We start from the raw sequence: 21,123 nt of genomic DNA, 5'->3' as shown, positions 1-21,123 counted from the left end.
AAGAGACACCAGTCCACGGGTCAGAGCCTGTCTTTCTATTCCAATTATTTATGGGAACTTCGTCCTCTTGCTCCCGCTCAGGTGTCTGCTCACCAGCATTCTGCAGGTGACACAGTGACAGGCAAGTCCCCTGACTGAGACGTCTGCCTCCGTCCCCCTGGGGACCAACAAAGGGGTTTCTCCCCTTGTCATTGCCATCTTCTCTCACCTTTGCCAGAGCTACCTCAGGATCTAGTTGTGTGTGGCGAGACCACAGTTAAATATGTGTGTGTTGTATCAATACAACGCAATGAAGAAAACGTCACCTTTGTCCTTGAGGAGCTCACAGAAGAAGGGAGGGGAGAGAGAGTAAAGGTTACGTGGCAGGGCACTCTGAGCTTCGTTGGAGGCGAGCAGGGAGAAGACACACAGTCCAGTCCTGGGGTGGAGTGGAGGAAGTGACATCAGCAGTAAAGGAAAGGGGTGGGAGGTGGGGGGAGTTCTTTCAGAAGTTTGCAATCAAGCAAGAAGCCCAGTCTTGAAAGTCTCTCTGTTTATTATTTATTGGCCCTTTTCTAGACAATTACCTCCTTTTAGGCCAAATTTCTCTAGGAATAGACTAAAACAGCCCCAGGGGAATAAGGGAGGGGACCCATGTTACAGTGCGTGGGTATAGCCTGGGACTAACGGAGAGCCCCCGTCAAGCCAGCCTCAGCTCCAGAAGGCAGTGCCTCCACCTCGGTCTGTCTCATTTACTTCTTTTCCTGTCCCTGCTGCTTGAATATTAAATATTCTCGCACTGCAACATAAAAACAACCCCTCCACAGTGTATAATTGTCATATTTCTAATATATGCATAGATATATACATTACAGTCTTGCTTTAGAAAAAACGAAGCATACTTAAGGGTGGCCAGGTCTAAGGGTCTCTTCCTTGGCCTGTAAAGGGCTTGTGGGGAGGGCTGGCCCTTGGGATTTCACTGGCATCTGCATTTACCCCCACACTGACCCACATCCACCACCAAAAAGCATCTTGAGTAGAGTTTTGGCATTTGCAGCAAAAGCTCCCCTCACTACTTTGGGTGTGACTCTCTTGCTCTTTCTGCAAAAGGCCCCAAAAGATGCCAAGATGTGTGCTTTAGCCTAAGGCTAATGCAAAGGAAATGGCCCACGGGACCTCGATGTGCAGAAGTGCATTCTGTGGCCAGAAATGCCTTGAAAGATGGTTGTTGGGGGCACAGAGTGCCTTGGTGAAGAGGTTGGTGAGGAGCAAGGAAGGTGGGAGATGGGGCCGTGGTCCTATTATCTAGGCATTGCACTCTTTTTTTAAACAATATTGAGCATGGAAGGTTCGAGATCAGGATAGGATTGTGGTCACATGCTGTCGAGTCATCACTGAAGTAATGCTTTCAGGATGCTGAGAACATGTGCCCACCTTATTCCAGTCTGTATTGGCCTGGCTTAGAAGAGTTTCCATGGAGAGGGGGTGGAGTGTGGTGGGAAGAGCATGGCTGTGAATCAGGAAGACTTGGGTTTGAATCCTACCCCTACAGCACACTAGAGGATTGACAGTGGGCACTTGCTGAGTCTCAATTTCTTCCTCTGGAAAATACACCTCACCACAATACCTCATAGAGTTGTTGTGATGATTAAAGAAAATAGGGTGTTTGATGTACCTGGCACAGAAGAAATGGCTCAATAAACGGTGGTTATTGTTATAGCATCTGCTGCATCGCCCAACTCCAAGGACTGCCGCTGACACTGCAGTCTGTGTGGCTGGCGCCCCCTAGTGTTGCAGTGCACGGCAGGCACAGCTGTCTGTGGCCAACCTGGACAGATGTAGCAAGCCACAATTTTCAGGGGACTTCAGTGCTGTGAGTGCATTGACTGCAAAATGGATGGGATGGCTTTAAAAATGACTTTCTCCTTCTAAAGAGAACTGACAGGTTCTCTGGATAAAGTTGATTTGTTCTTCATCCGGCAAGAAATCCCTCTCTCACTCCTTAAACGTCAGCTCAGAAAGCAGATTTGAAAGCTGTAGAGAATCCCACACCCCACAGTCACCACTCCATGCTCTGCCAGGGGGCTCATCCGTCTTCTTCCACACATTATTCCTTTGGGGTCTGGAACCTGTCAGAGACAAGGCTGGGAGGCTGGGACGCAAAGTGGCATCATCTGAAGTAAATCTCAGCTACAAAAACAAGGCCTGAAAATTTATAGTTTCGGTTTTGTGATACAATGCCCTGCTGAGGGGTCTCATTGGGACCATTCCATCTGAACCAATTTACCTCTTTTTCTTCTTCTAGGCACTGAAGATCAATCTGAAAAATCTAGGATTCTAACCAGAGCTGTAAGAAATCTGAGAAGTCAACTGGTTCATTTCTCTGATTTTACAAACAAGGAGAGAAACATGCAGGTAAATTGGTGACATTAGGAGTCAGCTATTGTAAGGACCGGAATAAAGTGCACGTTTCCAGGAGCCTGGGCTTGGAGGTCAGATGGACAGGGGTTGAATCTTTATCCGTCAACATCCTACTGTGTGGTTTCTTCCTCAGAAAAATGGGGAAAACAAAATAAGCTAAATCAGTTGATATACTTTAAATCCCCAGATATACCACCCTGCCTCTTGAAATGTCATTTCACTTTGTAGTCTTGTGAATGTTTAATTAGTGACCAAAGCTCCAAAGCTCCAAGGCAAAACTGTTGAAAAAGTGACCCCCTGAAAAGGCCTCGGTGTGCTTCTGCTGGAAGACAAATGAAGAGCTCACTTTGCTGACTGTGTTTGTGACGGAATGTTCTTTTTGGCTGGGACATTTATAAAATCCTGAGTCCAAGTGTCCCGTCAACATTTTGAAAAGTTGTGTTCTGCATGGTTTGCTTTTCTAAAATCTCTAAGGATTATTCCAAGATCAACTTCAACTTGAAGCAATTGTAGCCTTTGGCATTTTCCCAAACAGACTCAAATGTTAGTTCAAATGAAGTGAACTGAATATTTTAGAGGTCGCCTTTTCAGCAACCTTGCTAGGCAGAGCACAACAGAGAATCGCAAATGAACAAGTAAAGTCCATCACCGAGCCCGTGCTTCAGACCTCAAGTCAGAAACATTTGTTCTTTCTCGGTCATAATTCAAGCAGGACAGATTTTCTTATTTCCCATTCCTTGCAGAGTAAAGAAAGCAAATTAGACGAAAAGAGCCATTAGAGGCAGGCATACTGACAGCAGCAAGAAAAATGTACAGCAAGGCGAGGATACAGAAAAAATAACAGAGGAGGGAAAAATACAGAAGCCAAAATTTAAAAATAAAACGGCAAACTGAGGCCTCTAATTTTTAAGGCAAGTAGTTCTGTACGCCTCAATAGTCCCTGAGGACACCTTACCGTAGCACAATCCTTGACATTTATTAAGATAAACTAGAGTTGTCAAGTTGTTTCTTTGGGTTTAAAAGGTTAAAATAAAGCCTTGACACTTAAATGAGAAAGCTGCAGGTATTGGGGAAAACTGCTTGAATGAAAATTTTTGTTCTCTGACAATGTCAGACAAATAAGGCCTAATTGTGAATATTTTCTGCATTTAGAAATCTTCTCCTGCCCGTCCTCATGACCGTTTTTCCCATTACTAGAACGTGGTGGTTTAGCTGGTTCCTAGCCTAAGGAAAAGGCAACTCTGTTCTTAACCTACCGCACACTACACATTTCTTCTCCTGCCCGCTGCCTCCCCACCTCCCCACTGGTTCACTTTCCCACAAACGCCTGCATGTCCCTGGACAACTCCAGTTGAAATGGGGCATTTTCTGTGTATCTTTTCCTGGTACTTCTCTTCTCTGTCTCCCCGCCTCCTGGCAGAAGAATTACTCTTTATCTATATTTCCACAGCACTTGATTCACACTTCTGATATCACACCAATAAATCTATTTTATAGTCTTGTCTTCCCTGAAAAGACTCCCAAGTTATTCAGGGCAGGAAGCCTGTCTTAACCTCATCCCCATAACCTCAGAACCGGAACATAACAGATGATCAAACCTCTTGAATGAATTTCTGTTTTATTTTCTGGTTTGATTGTTAGAAATTTTTCTAATATTACATATATAGTAATAAAAGAGTGTCCTTGAATTCTGAATATTGACTTCATTGGAAATTCATTTAACTGAAAATACTTTAAAAATGCATTTAAACTTAATGCTTCTTTGCCATTTCTTTTGGATGAATGACCATCTGGAACCTAAAATATTGTAAACAGATTTAAGCATTTAATATTTTGTTCAACAAGCAACTGGTGTTTTAGATAGTCACATCATTCAAATTACTAAGCTTGGAAACAGAAAGAGCTGATCTTTCTAACGCATTCATCCGCTTGTGAAACTGTTTGTGCTCTCCCCTCCTTAGTCCCAGAGGTAATCAAATAATTCAACAGCCCTTTTGGACAGCTTGTTTTATACTTAATGTTCATTGCTGTAATCAAATTAAATATGAAGATTCAGCTACAAAATGCACTCTGGGTTCTGATTATTTTTAAGTGAACGATTTCAAATGGGAGATATTTATAATAAAAAAGGTCTCTTGAATATAAAGCCAAATTTTCTTAACCAGTTTTTCCCCAAATTCCTCACCATTCCACATAAAAACCTGCATGTATCTTGTGTGAGGATAATGAGCCAGAGAAGGAATGCCAGAACATCATTGATGATATGCAGTTTTATTTAATGATGTTACATTCAAAACCATGCTGTATCCTGCGGCTGGGAACAGAGTGACTGGCTTATCTGTTTTCAAGAATCCTGTAGGCACAGCATAGAAAAACATAATTACATTGTTTGAATGAACATACTGTCATAGAAACTCTTTAAAAACACACACCTGGGGGCTGGCCCGGTGGCATAGTTGTTAAGCGCACGCACTCCACTTTGGCAGCCCAGGGTTCACAGGTTCTACTTGCACTTGTCAAGCCATGCTGTGGCAGCATCCTATATAATGTAGAGGAAGAGGAGCAGGGATGTTAGCCCAGAGCCAGTCTTCCTCAGCAAAAAAGAGGGGATTGGCAACGGATGTTAGCTCAGGCCTGATCTTCCTCAAAAAAACAACAAAAAAAACCACACAGCACACCTGGCCGGTTCTGAAATAACAGAGTGAATTAGCGAGCTCTCTTGGCTCTCAACAAGGGCTCTTTGACCTTTGTTTCCACGTGTCTGATCCTGCCTCATGCGATGTCAGCCCGTGTCTGTGGTGCCAGAGCCTGCGGCTGCTCCCCTGGGAAGGGCTGACCTGCCGCACTGCGGCAGCTCCATCTCACGCTTGGACGAAGGAGGAGTGAAACACGAGCTGCAGAGAGGTTCCGGTTCATCCATCCATAGTGATCCTTAGGGCAACAGGAAAACTCCGCGAGGTTCAAAATGAGAGCTGAGCACTCATGGGTTGACATAAGGAAGGCTGTGTTCCAAGTCCCTGCCAAGCTGATATCAGATCACCATCTACAGGTTTCTGAAGGGCCACAGCCTTCTCAGAGAAACAGGAAAGTGAGTTCCAAGTAGAGAAGCCAAAAGAGACGGACCCACCATGTGGCCAAGGCTGGGCTTTGAGTGAGGAGAATAACGTTGATGGTTAAGCGGTGCCTTGGCCTCTCCCTGTTATAGGAAACAGCCAAACTCTACCTCAGCACCTCCTTCACTCTGCTCTGACCAAGGCTCTGCAGCAGAGACCGGCCAGCTCTTCCCCATACCTATTTCTCTCTCTTCCTAGGCACACATTTGGATTGCAGTTCCCAGCCTCCCTTGCAGTTCAGTATGGTCATGTGACTGTGTTCCAGCCAAAGTCACTTCTGCCCATTGGTGCCACTTACATGCCTGGCCTATAAAGTACCCTCTGCTTGATCCTCCATGCTCTCTTCTGCTGTCTGCTCGATCGATGTCAATACTCAGCCACCGGACAGCGTAGAAAACAAAAGTTGAAGGTGACCAAACTTTCATCAGCCTGGCTCCCACCTGATTGGACCTCCTCCCCCTGCTTGGACTTACATGATTAAGAAATAAACTGTTTTATGTCAAATCACCGAGGTTGCAGGATTTAGCACCTAGGGTTACCTTTAATAAAATTGATGGACTTTATTTTGTAGAGGATATTTACCTACAGCCTGACCATAATAAGCATTCAGAAGCCCTTCCTGGACTGGGAACCAGAGCCAGATATCTAGTCTGGAGCCCAGGTTAATTTCCTGGTGACTGAAGAAATATTTGGCAAGTTTTTGTTTGCAACTAGGTTGCAATATGTGTACCAATGCACACAAAACTCCCAATTTCTCTTGCCTTGGAATGGAGATTTTTCTCCAAAACTGTAAGATTGACACCCGATGACATTTCATATAGCTGGAAAGGCTGCCGGGAAAAGGAGCATTGTTTCAACTGTCATCTCCAGAGAAACGTGAGCAAGTGCTCCTCAAAGCTATGCTGTTTCCTCCTCCCACAGAGCAAAAGCACAGAATACAACAGTGAAAATTTCTGGCAGGACATTAGCACATGCCATCTAGTGACAACCACAAGCTAAAATTGGAAAGGCCAGGGCAGCTGTTGTTGTCTAACGTTTGTATCCTCTCAGAGCTCGTATGAGAGGGAGATGGCCAAAGACTCTGATTTAAACCTAAGAGCTGAAATTGAGTTAAATTCATCTAACAGAGGGTGCCACTTGGGGGCCTCCAGGGCCTCTGTTCTTACACAGCTTTTTGATGGAAATAACCTCCTTGGGAGAGAAGCCTGAAGAAATATTGAAATTCACAGTCCACTCTATTACACAGCCCTTCACTCTCCATCTGCGTGACTTCATCCCCATCAGAGCTGCTCCCCAAACACCCCCAGCCCTTGGCTACACATGAGCAGGGCAAAAGTCAAGGACCGCAGACAGGGAGGGGAAGCCGTGACTCCCACATCCCACTGAAGGAACCTTACACTGTGAGGGAAAGTGAAAGGTGAAATTACCTAAGTGACATTTCAGTAGCAATCGATAATCAGTCCAAACTAGGGGAGGGAGGGTTCTTTGGGATTAAGAGGTGACAGTTGCATCCCGACTACCCAAGGTCAAGTACTGCTTCTGTCGCTTACTTGAGTCTAAGCTTGGGCAGCATCTTCTCTAAGCCTCAGCTTCCTCCCGTAAATTGGAGGTAATAAAAATGGCCACCTCATGGCTTATTGGAAAGGATTAAATTGAATAATCTAGGGAAAGTGCTGGTGTATAATAAATATTCAATAAGCAGTTGTTGATTTTCAGGAAAGAAGACAAATGTCACAGTCTTTGTCAACACACCCAGGAAACCCCGTGCAGGGTCTGGGAAAGCAGTGTGGCTGCATTTACCCCTATGTTTACCAGAAAAGCAGATTGGAGGTCACCGTGCTCTCAAGCCACGTTCTAGACTGAACTAGAGCCAACGGCTCGGGATAGAAGGTAATAAAAATAATATCATAGCAAATATATAGATGGTGGTTTATAACATACTGAGTGTTTTCACATATACGCTTGTATCTAATCTTTAAAAACCTAGAAGATAGATAACACAGATGTTTTATTTCCACCATTTAGACAGAGAAATTGAAGTTCGGAGAGGGGACATGATTGGCTGAAATTCACACAGCTAGCCAGCTATTTCAAACCCAGGCCCCTCTAGTCCAGAGACAAGGACCAGCCCAGCCCACTGCACACGGAGGGAGGATGCGTCAGACAGATGTGTGACCCTCATTAAGCAGAAAGGATTTTAAATGAGGGTGTAAATGAAAATCTTAGAAGAATGAGGTTCTAGGTGAAGCAAGGAGGAAGCAGCATGTCAAGACCATTCTGGAGGGTTGGGGGCTTTCCCAGGCTAGGGAGCTTGTGGAAGGAATCCAGCGACAGGAGAGTGGAGGCAAAACAACAGATGAAGGCTGATGGCTCTCCACAGGGGACGGTAACGGTGGCATTTGCTGAACGGCCCTTTCTGTGCACTCATCGCCGTGCTAAAACTTCTAGATATGATCCCATTTAATCCTCCCAACTCTGTGAATGTATAATGCTGTCACTCCCATTTTATAAGTGAGGAGACTGAGGTCAAGGTCACATAGATAGTGTATGGCGGAATCAAGATGCAGACCTAGGCTGGCCTGACATCAGAGCTCATGTTAGTCTGCCCCAGGTTTATGTAGCCCCTGAGGCTTACAGAAAAGGCAAGATGCACACTGTCTCTCATTGGCTAAGACCAGAAGCACACGATAAGCTGCAGGGCAAATATAAAAAATTAATAAACTAAGCTGTATACAATACAATTAAGCTGTATAAAATGAAACAAAGGTGTATAACTATCGCTAAATTTTAAAATCACAGCACAATGTTACCTCCCCAAAGGAGAAGCAGAATATTCAGTATCTAGAGACAGAACAGAAAGGCTGCCCTGGACAGGGAGTAAAACAGCAAAGGCTCAAATAAGTCAGCTGGAATATACTTGAGCATATACAGCAGAGAGGCAGCCTAGGGAATATTTTATCCTCTTAATGGGAAAAGGAGAAAGAAATAATCAACAATAGAAAGTGAATCAGCAGAGCCATACTCTTCATCACTGGAGGATGTGTGTTGTAACAAGTCCGTGGGCTGTTCTATGTGTTGGGAAGGAAGAACTATTCCTCTACCCTTCTACGTTCTCCTGGCTGGTCTAAGAATTAAATTGACATGAAACAGCATAACAAGAGAAAATCAAACAAAGTTTAATAACATGTAGACAGGGGGTAAACCCAGGAAAACTGAGTAACTCACCAAAATGGCTGATACCACCACCTTAAATATCATCTTCAGCTAAAGGCAAAGGAAGATGTTGGGGGTAGTGTTTGGGACTTCAAAGGGGAGGAAGGCAATTCACTGGGAGATGGAACAGCAAGTGTTTGGTAAACAAGTGTTTGCTGTGACTTACAAAGACAATGGGACATGGAGAGGACTTTGATCAAATGGGCCTTTCTAGGTTCCTCCCTGTCCACCACGCCTAGTTCGTATCATACGATAGTTATCATAGCAATAGCTTCTTCCTGGAACAGGCCTTCTGTCTTAAATTATATTAGGCAGTTAGGGGGAAGGTCCAAGTTTCTTCCTGAGTCTTTTGCTCTTAAAAATAATCAAGCCAAAGAGACACATTTTGGGGTGGCAAATTCTGATTCCCCACATACAGATTAAAGGAAATGAATACAGAAAGCCCTGGGCAGAGGGCCTGATGCTTTATAGGGGCTTGACAAATGTGCAGGAGATGAAATAAACAGTCCTTTGTGTACCACCTTCAGGATTTTTGTTAGGTCTGAGTTCCACCTCTACTCATATTTAGTGAATGTTTTCCTTTAAATTGACTCACTTATTTTTAAACTTAGCCTTGTCCTCTGTCATAATAGCCATGAATTCATAGATTTGAGGTGTAAGTTATACATTTCTTCCTAATATTCATGAAAATAAATTTAAAACCATTGAGAGATTTAATGTCCACACGCCCCCCAAAGCCATCTCAGGCACAGCTAGTGTGCCACAGTTTGGGAAACACTGGAAGCGTGTAAAGGGCCCTGGATGTGGGACAAGGAGACCTGGTCTAGGCTGCAAGAGCAGGCAGGCCACCATCATGAGGCATGTTCTCCCAAAGGAAAGTGGGAGAGAAGAGCTCATGCTTTATGTCGCACGAAGGCACGTGAGATAATGAAGGTGACAACATTTCATAAACGGACATTACAAACTGAAGATGTTGTGTGACTCTGTCTCCTTCTATTAAAGAAAACTTTTTTAAAAAGTCAAACATATCTGACAATGGTCAACCAATTACTAAAATAATACACTCTAAAAGTCAGAGAATTTTTACTGCTTTTACAACTTCAAAACAAAGCATCAGCTTGTTTCCTGTTTCTTGCAGAGGTAACACAATTGCACAATCTCTGTAAAGGTCAGTGAGCGGAATTCAAATTCTGCCCTTTGCCCTGGCTTATGATATTATTATTATACCACATGGGCTCAGAGTTGGAAAGAGCCCAAGAGAACATCTTGTCTAGTCTTCTCATTATACAGAGGAGGCACTGAGTTCTAGAGCATTTTAAAAACCTTACTATGGAGCAAAATGGGATTCAAATCATGCTCCAAGCCCCTCAGCCAATGCTCCTGCCATTACGTGAGCCTGTTCCCTGCAAAGGCAGAGGACCTCAGGAGAAGAGGAACTGGAGGTGCTGTGCTCTATATAATCCACTAACTTCCAGTTAGGAAAGAACCCTGTGGGCAAGTCAGAGGATCAAGACATAGACACTGCCTTCAAGGTGTCCACAGTCCATAAGGAACTGGGAACACAACAAACATGGCCCAACTAACAGGAATATAAAAGGAGAAACCGCCTCAATTTTCCCAAGATAATCCAAAAAGCAGTCACAGGGATGGAAACTGAAGAAGCCCCTGTGTATTTGGCTACTATCGTGGGAGTGCGTGTGCCTGCCCAGGAATGTCTACTTCCAACTCACCATCCTGGGGGTACAGCTGCACAAGGCAGCCACAGCCTCATGGTCCTTCAGTCAAAGGGCACCATCATCACCATTAGGGACCATGGCAACCCCACCCCACCCCAGACGCTGCTGCTCAGATGCTGGCAACTTTCTCGGGCTACCTAACTCCTGTCCTGTTGAGGTTCACTCTCTCGCTCCTCACCCAGTCATTCGATAGTCTAAGATTTGCACTAACACTCAGAACAACAGAACAGCGGGCTAGGAAGCAATTTTTCTAGCGTTTGTCTAAAATCATAGTAAACTACAGAAAAATGTCCTCACATTCTAACATCTCTGGAAAGATACTTTCATGTGACTTCTTAGATAAACATTCCAAGAGTTATAATCTTAAAGAAAGTGTGCCTGCTCTAAGAAATAGGTAGCATCTTTTAGAAAAGGAAGAGCTTTCTCTTTAATAAGAAAAGAAACTAATCAATAGTATTTTCTAAGAAAAAAAAAATTGGTTTAAAAATTTAGAGTTATTCCATTGAAGCTCATTTCCATCTCTCCATACTCTGCCCTGATACCATTTTACTGATGCTATCCACCGTGTTCTAGGTCACTAAAGGAGGGGAAAGCTAGGAGGGGACCAAGATTGGTGGAGCGTCCCATCCACACCAAATGTTTTACATCCTTCCATGGAATCCTCAGAACAGTCTCTGAGCTAGTTATTCCTGCACCCATTTACAGAATCAGAGTAGAGTCAGTATGCTCTAGAAAGGGGAGGCATCCCTAATTTTGGTAGATCCAATAATAATCTCAAGATAATAAGAGGGGCCTGGACCCTGTGTCAGGAACTATGAATAACACACTGTGTGCCTGGCCCTGGTCCACGTGCTTTACTTATTAAGTCATTTGACCCTCATAAAAACTCTATGGCTTTGGTACTCTCATTACTCACCTTTAATAGCTGAAGAAACGAAGTCACGTGGCTGGTCAGTGGCAGAGCCAAGGCTTGAACCCAGCAGCCTGGCTCCAGGGTCTATGGCTTTAACCCCCAAGCCAACTGCCTCTGTCAGGCAAGGGGCCTGCCCAGAGCCCCCAGCTGGGACGTGGTGCTGCTGGGATGCAGCCTGCAGACAACAGGCCTCCAGAGGCATGTTCTTCATCACCAGCGCCTCCACCCACACTGCCCTTTGCCAAAGCTAGCACCCGCATTTGCTGCCCTGGACTCCGTCTTCTTCCTCTGTGGGGACTTTGCTTCACTATTTGTGTTGCCCACTTCCTCTACCCATTAACTCCTCCCTTCTGCCCCAAAACATCTACAGATCTGCTTTCTCCCACAAACTTCTCCCCAGACCCTGCTGCCGACTTCAACTACCATCCTCTCCCCCTCCATTGCCTCTTCTTGCAAGTCGGCTACACACTCTGCCTCTCCTCCATGCCTGGTCCCTGCCCAACTCCCATGTGTCTGAAGTGGTCCCCTCTCCTCCCATTCTCCTGGCCACACCCCCAGCCTGCTTTCCAGGACGCTTGCAGGAGCCTCATGAATGGAAGCAGCCCTCCCTTTCCATTCCTGCTTTCATACATCCACGCCTTTGCTCACGCTCCTCCCTCCACACAGATTGCCTTCCCCAGCCCCCATCTCCTCTTGCTCAAGTCCTGCACATCTTCCAAGTCCAGGGCTCATCACTCCAGCAGGGAGCATGCACTCCTCCTCCAAGCTCTGTATGACCTTCTTTTGTACAGCACTTCTTATTTAAGTACACGTCTTATCTCCCCTAGTCTGTACTTAACCTGAGGGCAGTGATCTTATCTAACTCCTCTTTGTGTGTCACCTACAGGTAGGTGTAGAAAGAGGATGCTCAATCAACACTGAACAGTGCGCGTTCCCTGAGCGCAGGCTTGGTTCTCAACAACCAGATCTTCCTGCGTAAACTCAGCCAGAGGTTGCTAAGCTCGTGGACCAACCTGCTGTCCTGTTAGCAGGAGCTGAGTCTACCAAAACTCACCCTGGAGAGCTGCCTGTCCTCACGTAGAACCACATCTGATCCTCTGGAAGTGGGCAGGAGTAAATGACTTCCAGGAAGTCAGGGAGTCTTGATAGCAGAAAGAGGAAATATTAGAAATGTGGCTCCGGTTAAGAAGAAACGTTTATTAAGATGGTAGAAATCACTATGAAAATGCTATAGCTAAATGTTCATTCATGTGTTGACTTGTCCTCCTAAATGTCCCCAGTCATTTCAATTTAATAGGTTCAGTCGGCTATGGTTTGGAATGTTAATACTGATGGTATTTCAAAGCTCTTTATATTCTATCCCCAAGTCACTTTTCCCCAGGAGGATGGTGATTGTATGAATCCCAAAAGTGCCTCTGTCAGAACACACGGTGCTCTGTCATAAAGGAACACAACAGGATCCTCAGTTGTTAGGTGCCAGGTGAAGTGCACATTTTTGCAGATATTTTAAGAGTCACCTCATCCTTAATTATCTTCACAAGCTTAAACACAACAATGCATACTATGGGGTCATATCTCAACTGTTATTTCCGAGAGTTTGAAAACAAAGCACATTACTCTATTCAAATCACTTGTACATTATCTCATTTAATTTTTACAACAGGCCTTTATAATGCTATTAGTCCTCTTTTGCAGTCAAAAAACCTGAAACTCAGAAAAGTTAATTAACTTACCCAACAATTTGTTTAACTACATAACTCAGTGCTATAGATTCCATATAAACACTGCGTATATAGAGAAAGCAATGAGATAGGTGCTCTCAAATATTGCCGTGGGAAGGTACACTGAGACAGCGGTCGCATTAAGAATAAACATGTATGTGTGTTTATATATGTACATGTAATATTATATACGTAATAGTCACCATTAATTCCACTTCTAGAAATAGAGCCTAAGAAAATAACCAGAGAGGGGCCGGCGTGGTGGCGCAGGCGGTTAAGTGCACACACTCCGCTGCAGGGGCCCGGGGTTCGCCATTTGGGATCCTGGGCGCGCAGTAATCTCAGTAACTGAGGTAGGTAGTTCCAACATAAAGGTGTAAAAACGAAAGGAGCTGGTGACAGGAACAATTTCCTTTTTCTGAAATGTGCACACCTAGAGCTCTGCAGTAAATCTAATTCATAAATGAACTTAGCTCCAACTGCACACACTAGTTTCCTCCTGGAAACAATCATGTTGCAAAAATAAAGGAGGAGGAGACATTTTTAATTTTTGATGACATAAGAGAGACGTGACTTTCACTGTTCTTTAACACACTCACTAAACCAGGGACACAGAAGGCTACTGGAAAGGGATGACTCATAACATCGCCTCACAGATTAGCATGGAAACCGTTAATTCTGCATCATCTCTTCTGATGACAGGACAAGTTGTTTTTGTTTGAGTAAAGCAGAAAAGAGGGGAGATCTTTCTTCCCCCAAAGTTGCTGGCTAAACCTGGCTACCTTAATTAACATTCCCCTTTGACCTGATGTTATTCTAATGTCAGGTAACAGAGCAGGAATTTTGTGGTGCTGCGTTAGACTCCTTTAAGGAAAGTTTTTGATCTAGAGTAAGTGAAAGCATATATCATGGAAGGAAACCATTATCAAGGCTTTCCTTTACCACTCAACTCTTTTTCCAGGAGCTCTTTAATAACAGCGTTAAGATTTATAGATACGAGGTGCATTCCCTTCCCAACACTGGGAAGCTCATTGAAGCCTCCTTAGACTGAGACCATTCTCCACAGTCTTTCCTCCAGAACCCAAACTTAGCCATAACAGCTCACAGGAGCTTCAAACAGATCACTCGGGCCATAAACAGAAAATGTATTTCACAGAACATTTCCAGAAGCTTTATTTTGTTCTACCTGTTAAATGTTGATTGTTAAATAGTGGCTTAGATTTGGAAATATCTATTTTATTCCCGCCTTGGAAAGGGGAAAACAGAAGTTCAGGCATTTTGAAGTTTGTAATCCAACAAGTTTTTAGTCTATATGTATCAGTAATTCAATTACTAAATAAGTTTTCATGTAGTGTCTTTTTGGAATTAGAAATATAAAAAGAGGCAGCTCAGAGCATACTGGGATGCTCTGATAAACAGACCGCATTCCAGAATTTCTAAGCTACCACACAGTATCTACAGAAGTTTTCCATACTTTGACCAATTCAGTGGCATCATTTTTCATTTCTAATGGATTTTTATTACTATTTAATGAAAGTAGTTATTTTAGGCTTTATTTTCACAATAATTTTCCTTGCAAAATTATCTTTAATTCCTAAGAGGTTTTTTGTAGCAATTATAGAGAATAAGCATTCTTAAATTTCAAGACTCCAGACACTTTTACTGAGTCTAGTTTTCCTTATAACAATGAGATTTGTGACATTATTCCTCCTCTGCATTATTTGAGGCCAAGGCAAGGAAAGAACAGGGAGAAAATCTACAGAGATTTGTTTTACATTTACCTCATTTTTACAAAGTGGCTTTTTCTCCTGACGCTGTCTGTCTTAGGCAGGGGCCCAGACGCTGTTTTGGCGGTCAGTGCCGTCTGCTCTGCACCCCCACTGCCAGGGCTAGACTCGCAGTCAACTGGTTCACACTACACTGCTGCACTGGTCAGATGGGCAGCACATGAGTCCCTCCCTCCTCCCCAAGTTCTCAAGGGAAGGAAGTGCAGTCTTGTTGTTGTTTTGGAAGGGGGCCGTTTTCCTGCAATCTGTGACCTCCTCTGATTGTTACTTAAGACAGATCTTAAGGCCTCACTCCTTCTTCCTGTCAGCTCTTGAGTGTCTACTGCCTGTTTACGAGGGGCCTTTTCTGAATAACAATCCAAGGAGCACCATTTGCCATTTTCACCAGGTTCCTGATCTTTGTGGTTACACATTCTGAAGTGTCAATCATCCTTCAGGCAATTAGAACCCTTAAGCTCTCCAGCAGCACCGGGAAAGAAACCAAGCATCCCCTCTGGAGAGCACTGGCACGTGGTGTCTCCTGAAGCGCGCAGGGAGGGGCGGCGGCTTACCTGTGAGGCATGCCGGTGCTGGAGGCGGTGCTGTGCTCGCTGGACAGGTCCCAGAGCTTGAGGTACCAGTTCATCTCTGCTTCACGCGCCAGAGCCAGCTGCCAGGCCCTGAGCTGGGTTTGCCCCGAGGGCCCGAGGCTGCCGTCTTTCCCCTTTTCTGAGGCTTTCTTGGGAGATCTGTCTTTGCTCCCTACGGAAAGCCCAGACTGTCTCCTTAACTTGCTGTTCTCTTCCGAGATCTGACTCCCCGCGGCCCCAGTCCGGGCTGACAGCATCGCGGAGGTTCGTGTCTGTCTGTCACAGAAGACTCTAAGTCACTGTCATCAAAGTAATTTGAATTGATTTCTCTGCTTCTGCCTCCCTCCGCTTGCCTGTCCTCCCTCGTCCCCTTAACCTTATCCTGCCGCAAAGCTGTAATTGAGCCGCGTCCCCGGCTGGGGAGGAAAGGGCATCTCTCACTTTCCTGAGGAGGAACTAAGGCGGCCACTATCTGTGACGTCTCAGAGCACGGAAATTGTAAAAACAACCCCCAACAACTTTGTAATGCTGAAGTTTTGCAGTGCTATTCTTCTGCAAAGTATGGACTTCTGCCTCATTTAATGATGACTCTGAACCTTAGATCATTAGGGTTTGGAAAATTATATTTGATCATCATGTTAGAGTTATAAAAAAAGACATCTAGAGGCTCATTAGCCACTTAATTAGAGTCCCTTTAGAGTTTTAAAGTGAATTTCCTCAAATAAATTTAACAACATCAATGCGAAAGAAGGATTATTTCTTTTGTGTAAACCTAAAAATAATATTTTCAATTTATTTTATGATCCTTCAGGAAAGGGAGGCTTTTTGAATGTCAGTGAACACATACATGTCAAACATTCTTTCATTCCTAAAGCCCACCATAAGTGATTCAGTAATTGGCCCTTTTGATACTTCCAAAGGATGGAAGCATGAGGAATATAATTGGAGACTGAGGTTGAAGTTGGAGTTAAAAAATAGTAGAATGAGAGGAAGCGGTAAGAGCCTGTGTGTGTGTGGGTGTGGATGTGGGGGGTGTGCCCACTGCACATGAAAACTAGCTCTGAAGATGGAAAGAAAGTGCAGGTAATAGCCTTCGTGGTTACGATGCATGAGACCGACCCACACATGCCCACCAATCTGACCTCTGTCCTAGCTCAGGGACAATGATATCAGTGCCACTTAGGTGTCTACCACAAAATTGTTTGGTGACTCACCAAGCCCCACCCATCCCCTAATCAACCTCCGGCCCTCCTGTATCAACTGCCTCAGTGTCGGCTGCATGTAAAGAACTCAGGGAGATTTGTGAATTTCTCTGTCCAGGCAAGACCGTAAATTAAAAATCATAGAGGTATAGCGAGGTCTTATAGTCTCTGGGAATGGCAGGAGAGAAAGGAGAAAGAAGAGGCTCTTCTTAAGGAGTTAGCTCTTCTGGAAAGCATGTTGATGTCTAACCCCTGTGGCTGTTAATCAATCAAAGCCAAGGATTGAGGGGACAGCAGATCACACCACGGGGACTCTCCCATACTCAGGTGAAAGCTGTTTAATCTTAGAATCCAGGGTAGTCTAGGATTAGAACCCTGACAACCAAGCAACCAGCCACCTGGAACATCCATCCAAGGGCGAGGAGGCAGCTGCTACCCGGCACCAAGTCTGTCCCACCTGAGGCTGGGGCACTTAGGGACTTTTAGCACCAGTGGCTGCAGCCTCTCCAACTCCTCTTCCTGCCCTCCATCCCTTGAGTCATTGAAGGGCTCTGGCAACACGGTATCCATAGCAACAGGCTCCCCAAAGTGTAGTCTCTGGGGACAGTCTCCCCAGTTTGATATAGTTGGGGATGTGTCAATAGGGGGCTCTGCAGTGGAACTGGGGAGGGGGGTCTATGCCTATTCAGCCAAGGGGGCTGCGTACCTCCTGGCTTGCCTCTCTCAGGAGGCAGTGCTGCTGTGTTTAAGAGCTCTGCTCTGGAGTCAGACTGCTTCCGTTTGAATCCTAACTCCGTCACTCACCTGCTCTACAAATTACTTAACCCCACTATGCTTTGGTTTCCTCATCTCTAAAAACGGGGATAATTATCTACTTGTGGCAGTTTTAAAATACAGCCCTCAAATTTTTTGACACTCGTTTCATTGAAAGATGTGGTCTGTTTCCCTTCCCCTGAAGCTGGGTGGGCTCCTGACTGCTTTAATCAGTAAAATAGGATGGAAGCGATGCTATATGACTTCCACAGCTACATCAGAAAGGCCGTGCAGCTGTCACTCATCACTCTTGGGACGTTCATTCTGGAGGAAGCCAGCTGCCATGTAAGGAGTCTGACTACCTGGAGATTGCCATGGTGGAGAGTCACATGTAGGTATTCTGATCATTAGCCCAGCTGAGTGCCCAGACAGTAGCCAACATCTGCCCCATCTCTGTGAGCAAGCCAGCGTGGGCGTCGGCACAGTCGACCCCTCCAAGGACTGCAGTCCCAGCCAGCATCTGCCTGCAATTGCATGAGACGCCCCTGTGAGGACGCCCCTGTGAGAAGGCCCGCCCAGCCCTTCCCAGATTCCTAACCCATGACACGGTGAGCTGAAGATGATGGCGGCTTTCTTACCACCAATAAGTTTTGTGCATAAATAGTAACCAGAACATTACTCTTATTATATAAGAACATACCCTTATTATAAACATATAACAAAATATGTTTGAAATAGAACATTGTCTAGCACATATTAACATTTAATAGGTATTAATATTTATTCTCCAAGTTAGATACTATTGCAACACTAGAATTCAAATTTTCTGCTTACGTTTCCCTTATAAAAATTTGAAAAACTCAGCATCAACTTAAATATTTTGAATATTTATTTAAATTGTATATTTAAATATACATTTGTCATAAATTTAAATAGTTGCAAAGGATGCCGTGTCCAGCGCATTATAAGTCTTGTTATTTTAAAAATGAAGTTGTTACATCCCTATCTTAAATGTATCCAATGGAATTTAAATCCCATAGCTATTTGATATCTATCATCATCCATTTAAAAAATTCATGAACACTGTCTTCTCCAGCAGTTGGAAATTCCACATTCTTCCTTTTTCTTCCTGAACGTGTTTTTCCAGTAATACAGCTGCTCTTCAAGCTATTCTATACTCAGAACATATTTCTCACTCAGAATTTTATTCTGATATAAAATATTTGTATGCCTGAAAATATTTTACACATGTCCCTATGAAATAGTTCTCTGCAACAAAAATGTAAACATAAATTGTTAAATTTTATTTTCTATGTCCATAAGACACTAAGTGTTATAAAATGTCTTAGGGATTGAGTTATTGTGACAATTATTATTGGACATAATTGAACAAAATTATATTTTCTAAATTTTGAAAAATTATTGCTTAATATAAAAAGTAAAATTTTATTGAAAATGTATCTCTTAACGACATGAATGGGGCTGGGATTTTTTTTCTGAATGAGGTCATGTATCCATAGAGTAATATTTTTCATTGGTAGAATGAAACAAGGTTCAGCATCAATTCTATTCTCTTCCTTTTTTTTAAAGATACACATTCTGAGAAGCCTTGTTCATATAGATAAGTTAATGGAAACAGAAGACTTTTTTATTATAGTAAAATTATTCAGTTCTTTAAAAGTCTTCTCAATGTATAAAAATCACAATGATGTCTCATTTAAAAATGATGTATTACTGATGTATCCAGCGACACCTCTGAGACGGGAAGTTTTAGAAGGTGGTGACAGAGGAGTGACACCATCAAGTTTATGCGGTAAAGGATGCAGCTGCTGTGCTAGAACAGTCTGTAGGGGTCACACGAAGCAGAAGGGAGGGCAGTGTGGAGGCTGCTGCAATGACCTGGGAGAGATGATGGTGGCGTAGACCAGGGGGGTGAACAGCGGAGGTAAAAAAAAAAATTGGTCAGATTCTGTGTACGTGTTCTGAAGGTGAAAAGGACAGAATTTCCTGGCGAATTGGTACCAGGAAAGCAGTATGAAAGAAAGAGAAGAGTCGAGAATGACTGCAGGGATTTTGGCCTGAGCCGCTTGCTGAGACTGGAAGACGCAGGAAGATGAGGTTTGCTGGGTGCAAGCGAGTAGAATAAGAGGGCCACTTTTGTATCGACTCTCATACTCACACTTTGATGCTCTTGATTGCTTCCTGAGGATCCAAGTTTCCATCCATTTTCATTTTGTATAGTCTGAAGAACTTCCCTGAGTATTTCCTACAGATCTGCTAGTAATAAATTCTCTTTTATCTGAAAACACCTTCATTTCACCATCCTTCTTAAAGGGCCTTTTCTCTGGCTTTTTTCTCCATCGCTTTCAAGATGTTGTTTCATTGTCTTCTGGCCTCATACTTCCTGATGAGAAGTCAGTGATCAGTCAAGTCATTTCCCTTGCCAACAAGGTGTTGGGTTTTCCTGGATATTTTCAGTATTTTCTCCGTATCTTTGGTTCTGATCAGTTGGTCTGTGATGTGCCCAGGTTTTCTTTGTATTGATACTGCTTGGGGTTTGCTGAGCTTCTTAAATCTGTACGTTTCTGTCTTTCACCAAATTGGGGGAAATTTTGGCCATTAGTTTCACAGAGTCTCTCTGCTCTGCTCTGGGACTCTAACAGCACATATATTAGATCTTTCGATGTTGTTTCTCATGTCCTTGAGCTCTGTTCATTGTTTTCATTCTTGTTTCTCTCTTCTTTGGGTTGGAGAACTTTGTTGATCTCTCCTCAAGCTCACTTTGTCGTCTCTTTTCTGATAAGTGCATCCAGGAACTTTTTAATTTCGGATAGTGTATTATTCAGTTCTAGAATATTCATTTGGTTATTTTCTATACTTTACTTATTCTGATGAAGTTTTTTATCTCTTCATTCACTGAAAGCGTATTTTCCCTCAATGATCATAGTTTTAATAGCTGGTTCAAAATCCGTATCTGGTCTTTCTCGCTCTAATCATTCCAAAGTTTTATCTCGTCTACATACCTGACAGATTAATTTCTCTAAAACAGAAAACAAACAAATGGAGGGAGGGGAGAGGAGAGAGAAGCCTGCTCTAATTATACCTCTCCCTTGCTCAAAATCCTTCAGTGTTTCCCTTATATCAGAGGATAGTGTTGAAACTCATCAACTTGATTTTAAAGGCCACTCACTATCTGTCTCCAGTCTACCGTCTCAGTTTCCTGTCCAGCTGCCTCTCTGCACACAGGATATGTTTCAACTAGATTGCTTTACTCCTGGTTTGCTCTCGGTCCACTAAAGTGCCTGTGAGTTCCTGCCACCACGTTTTCAGACCCCTTTCCCTTTCTCCCATATCATGCTCTCCACCTGTTTCTCAATTCTCTCACTGAAATTCCCGGCTGTCAGAAGGCCTCCCTTGACCACTTTAGCCTAAGGGAGCATTTCCTCACTGATCTTCTCCTCCCTGGTGTCTGAAGCAATTAGGGTACATTGTTCACACATGGCTTCTTCACTGCTGACTTGGACTATCTGCTCCTTTCAGTGTAAGTCCTGCCCCCTTCACCTGCCCTTAGTCCCTCTCCTTTGCACCACCTTTTGAGGTACCACCTTTCACACACACCTTCAGCATCCTACCCACTGGAACTTTCCCCTTCACTACCAACATAGGTTCTTGAAGCCCAATGACAGGGCCAGGAATCTGAAAAAGAAACTTTTTGT

At 43.8% G+C, this 21,123-nt stretch overlaps 1 protein-coding gene across 2 annotated transcripts in view; it reads right to left on the bottom strand.

Moving 5' to 3' along the window:
- KCNAB1 (potassium voltage-gated channel subfamily A regulatory beta subunit 1) overlaps positions 1-15,709 on the bottom strand; it is a 382,942-nt gene extending 367,233 nt beyond the window's left edge. For both annotated transcript variants that reach the window (XM_058556440.1, XM_058556442.1), the window contains exon 1: positions 15,435-15,709. In XM_058556440.1, coding sequence (XP_058412423.1) covers positions 15,435-15,709 — 275 coding nt within the window. The remainder of the gene's footprint in view (positions 1-15,434) is intronic.
- Between the last annotated feature and the right edge of the window lie 5,414 nt (positions 15,710-21,123).

Source organism: Diceros bicornis, chromosome 15, assembly GCF_020826845.1.
Source record: "Diceros bicornis minor isolate mBicDic1 chromosome 15, mDicBic1.mat.cur, whole genome shotgun sequence".
In the NCBI taxonomy this organism is placed as follows: Eukaryota; Metazoa; Chordata; class Mammalia; order Perissodactyla; family Rhinocerotidae; genus Diceros; species Diceros bicornis.
Note: the sequence above shows the minus strand (reverse complement) of the source record. Positions and strands in the feature narration are given on the sequence as shown.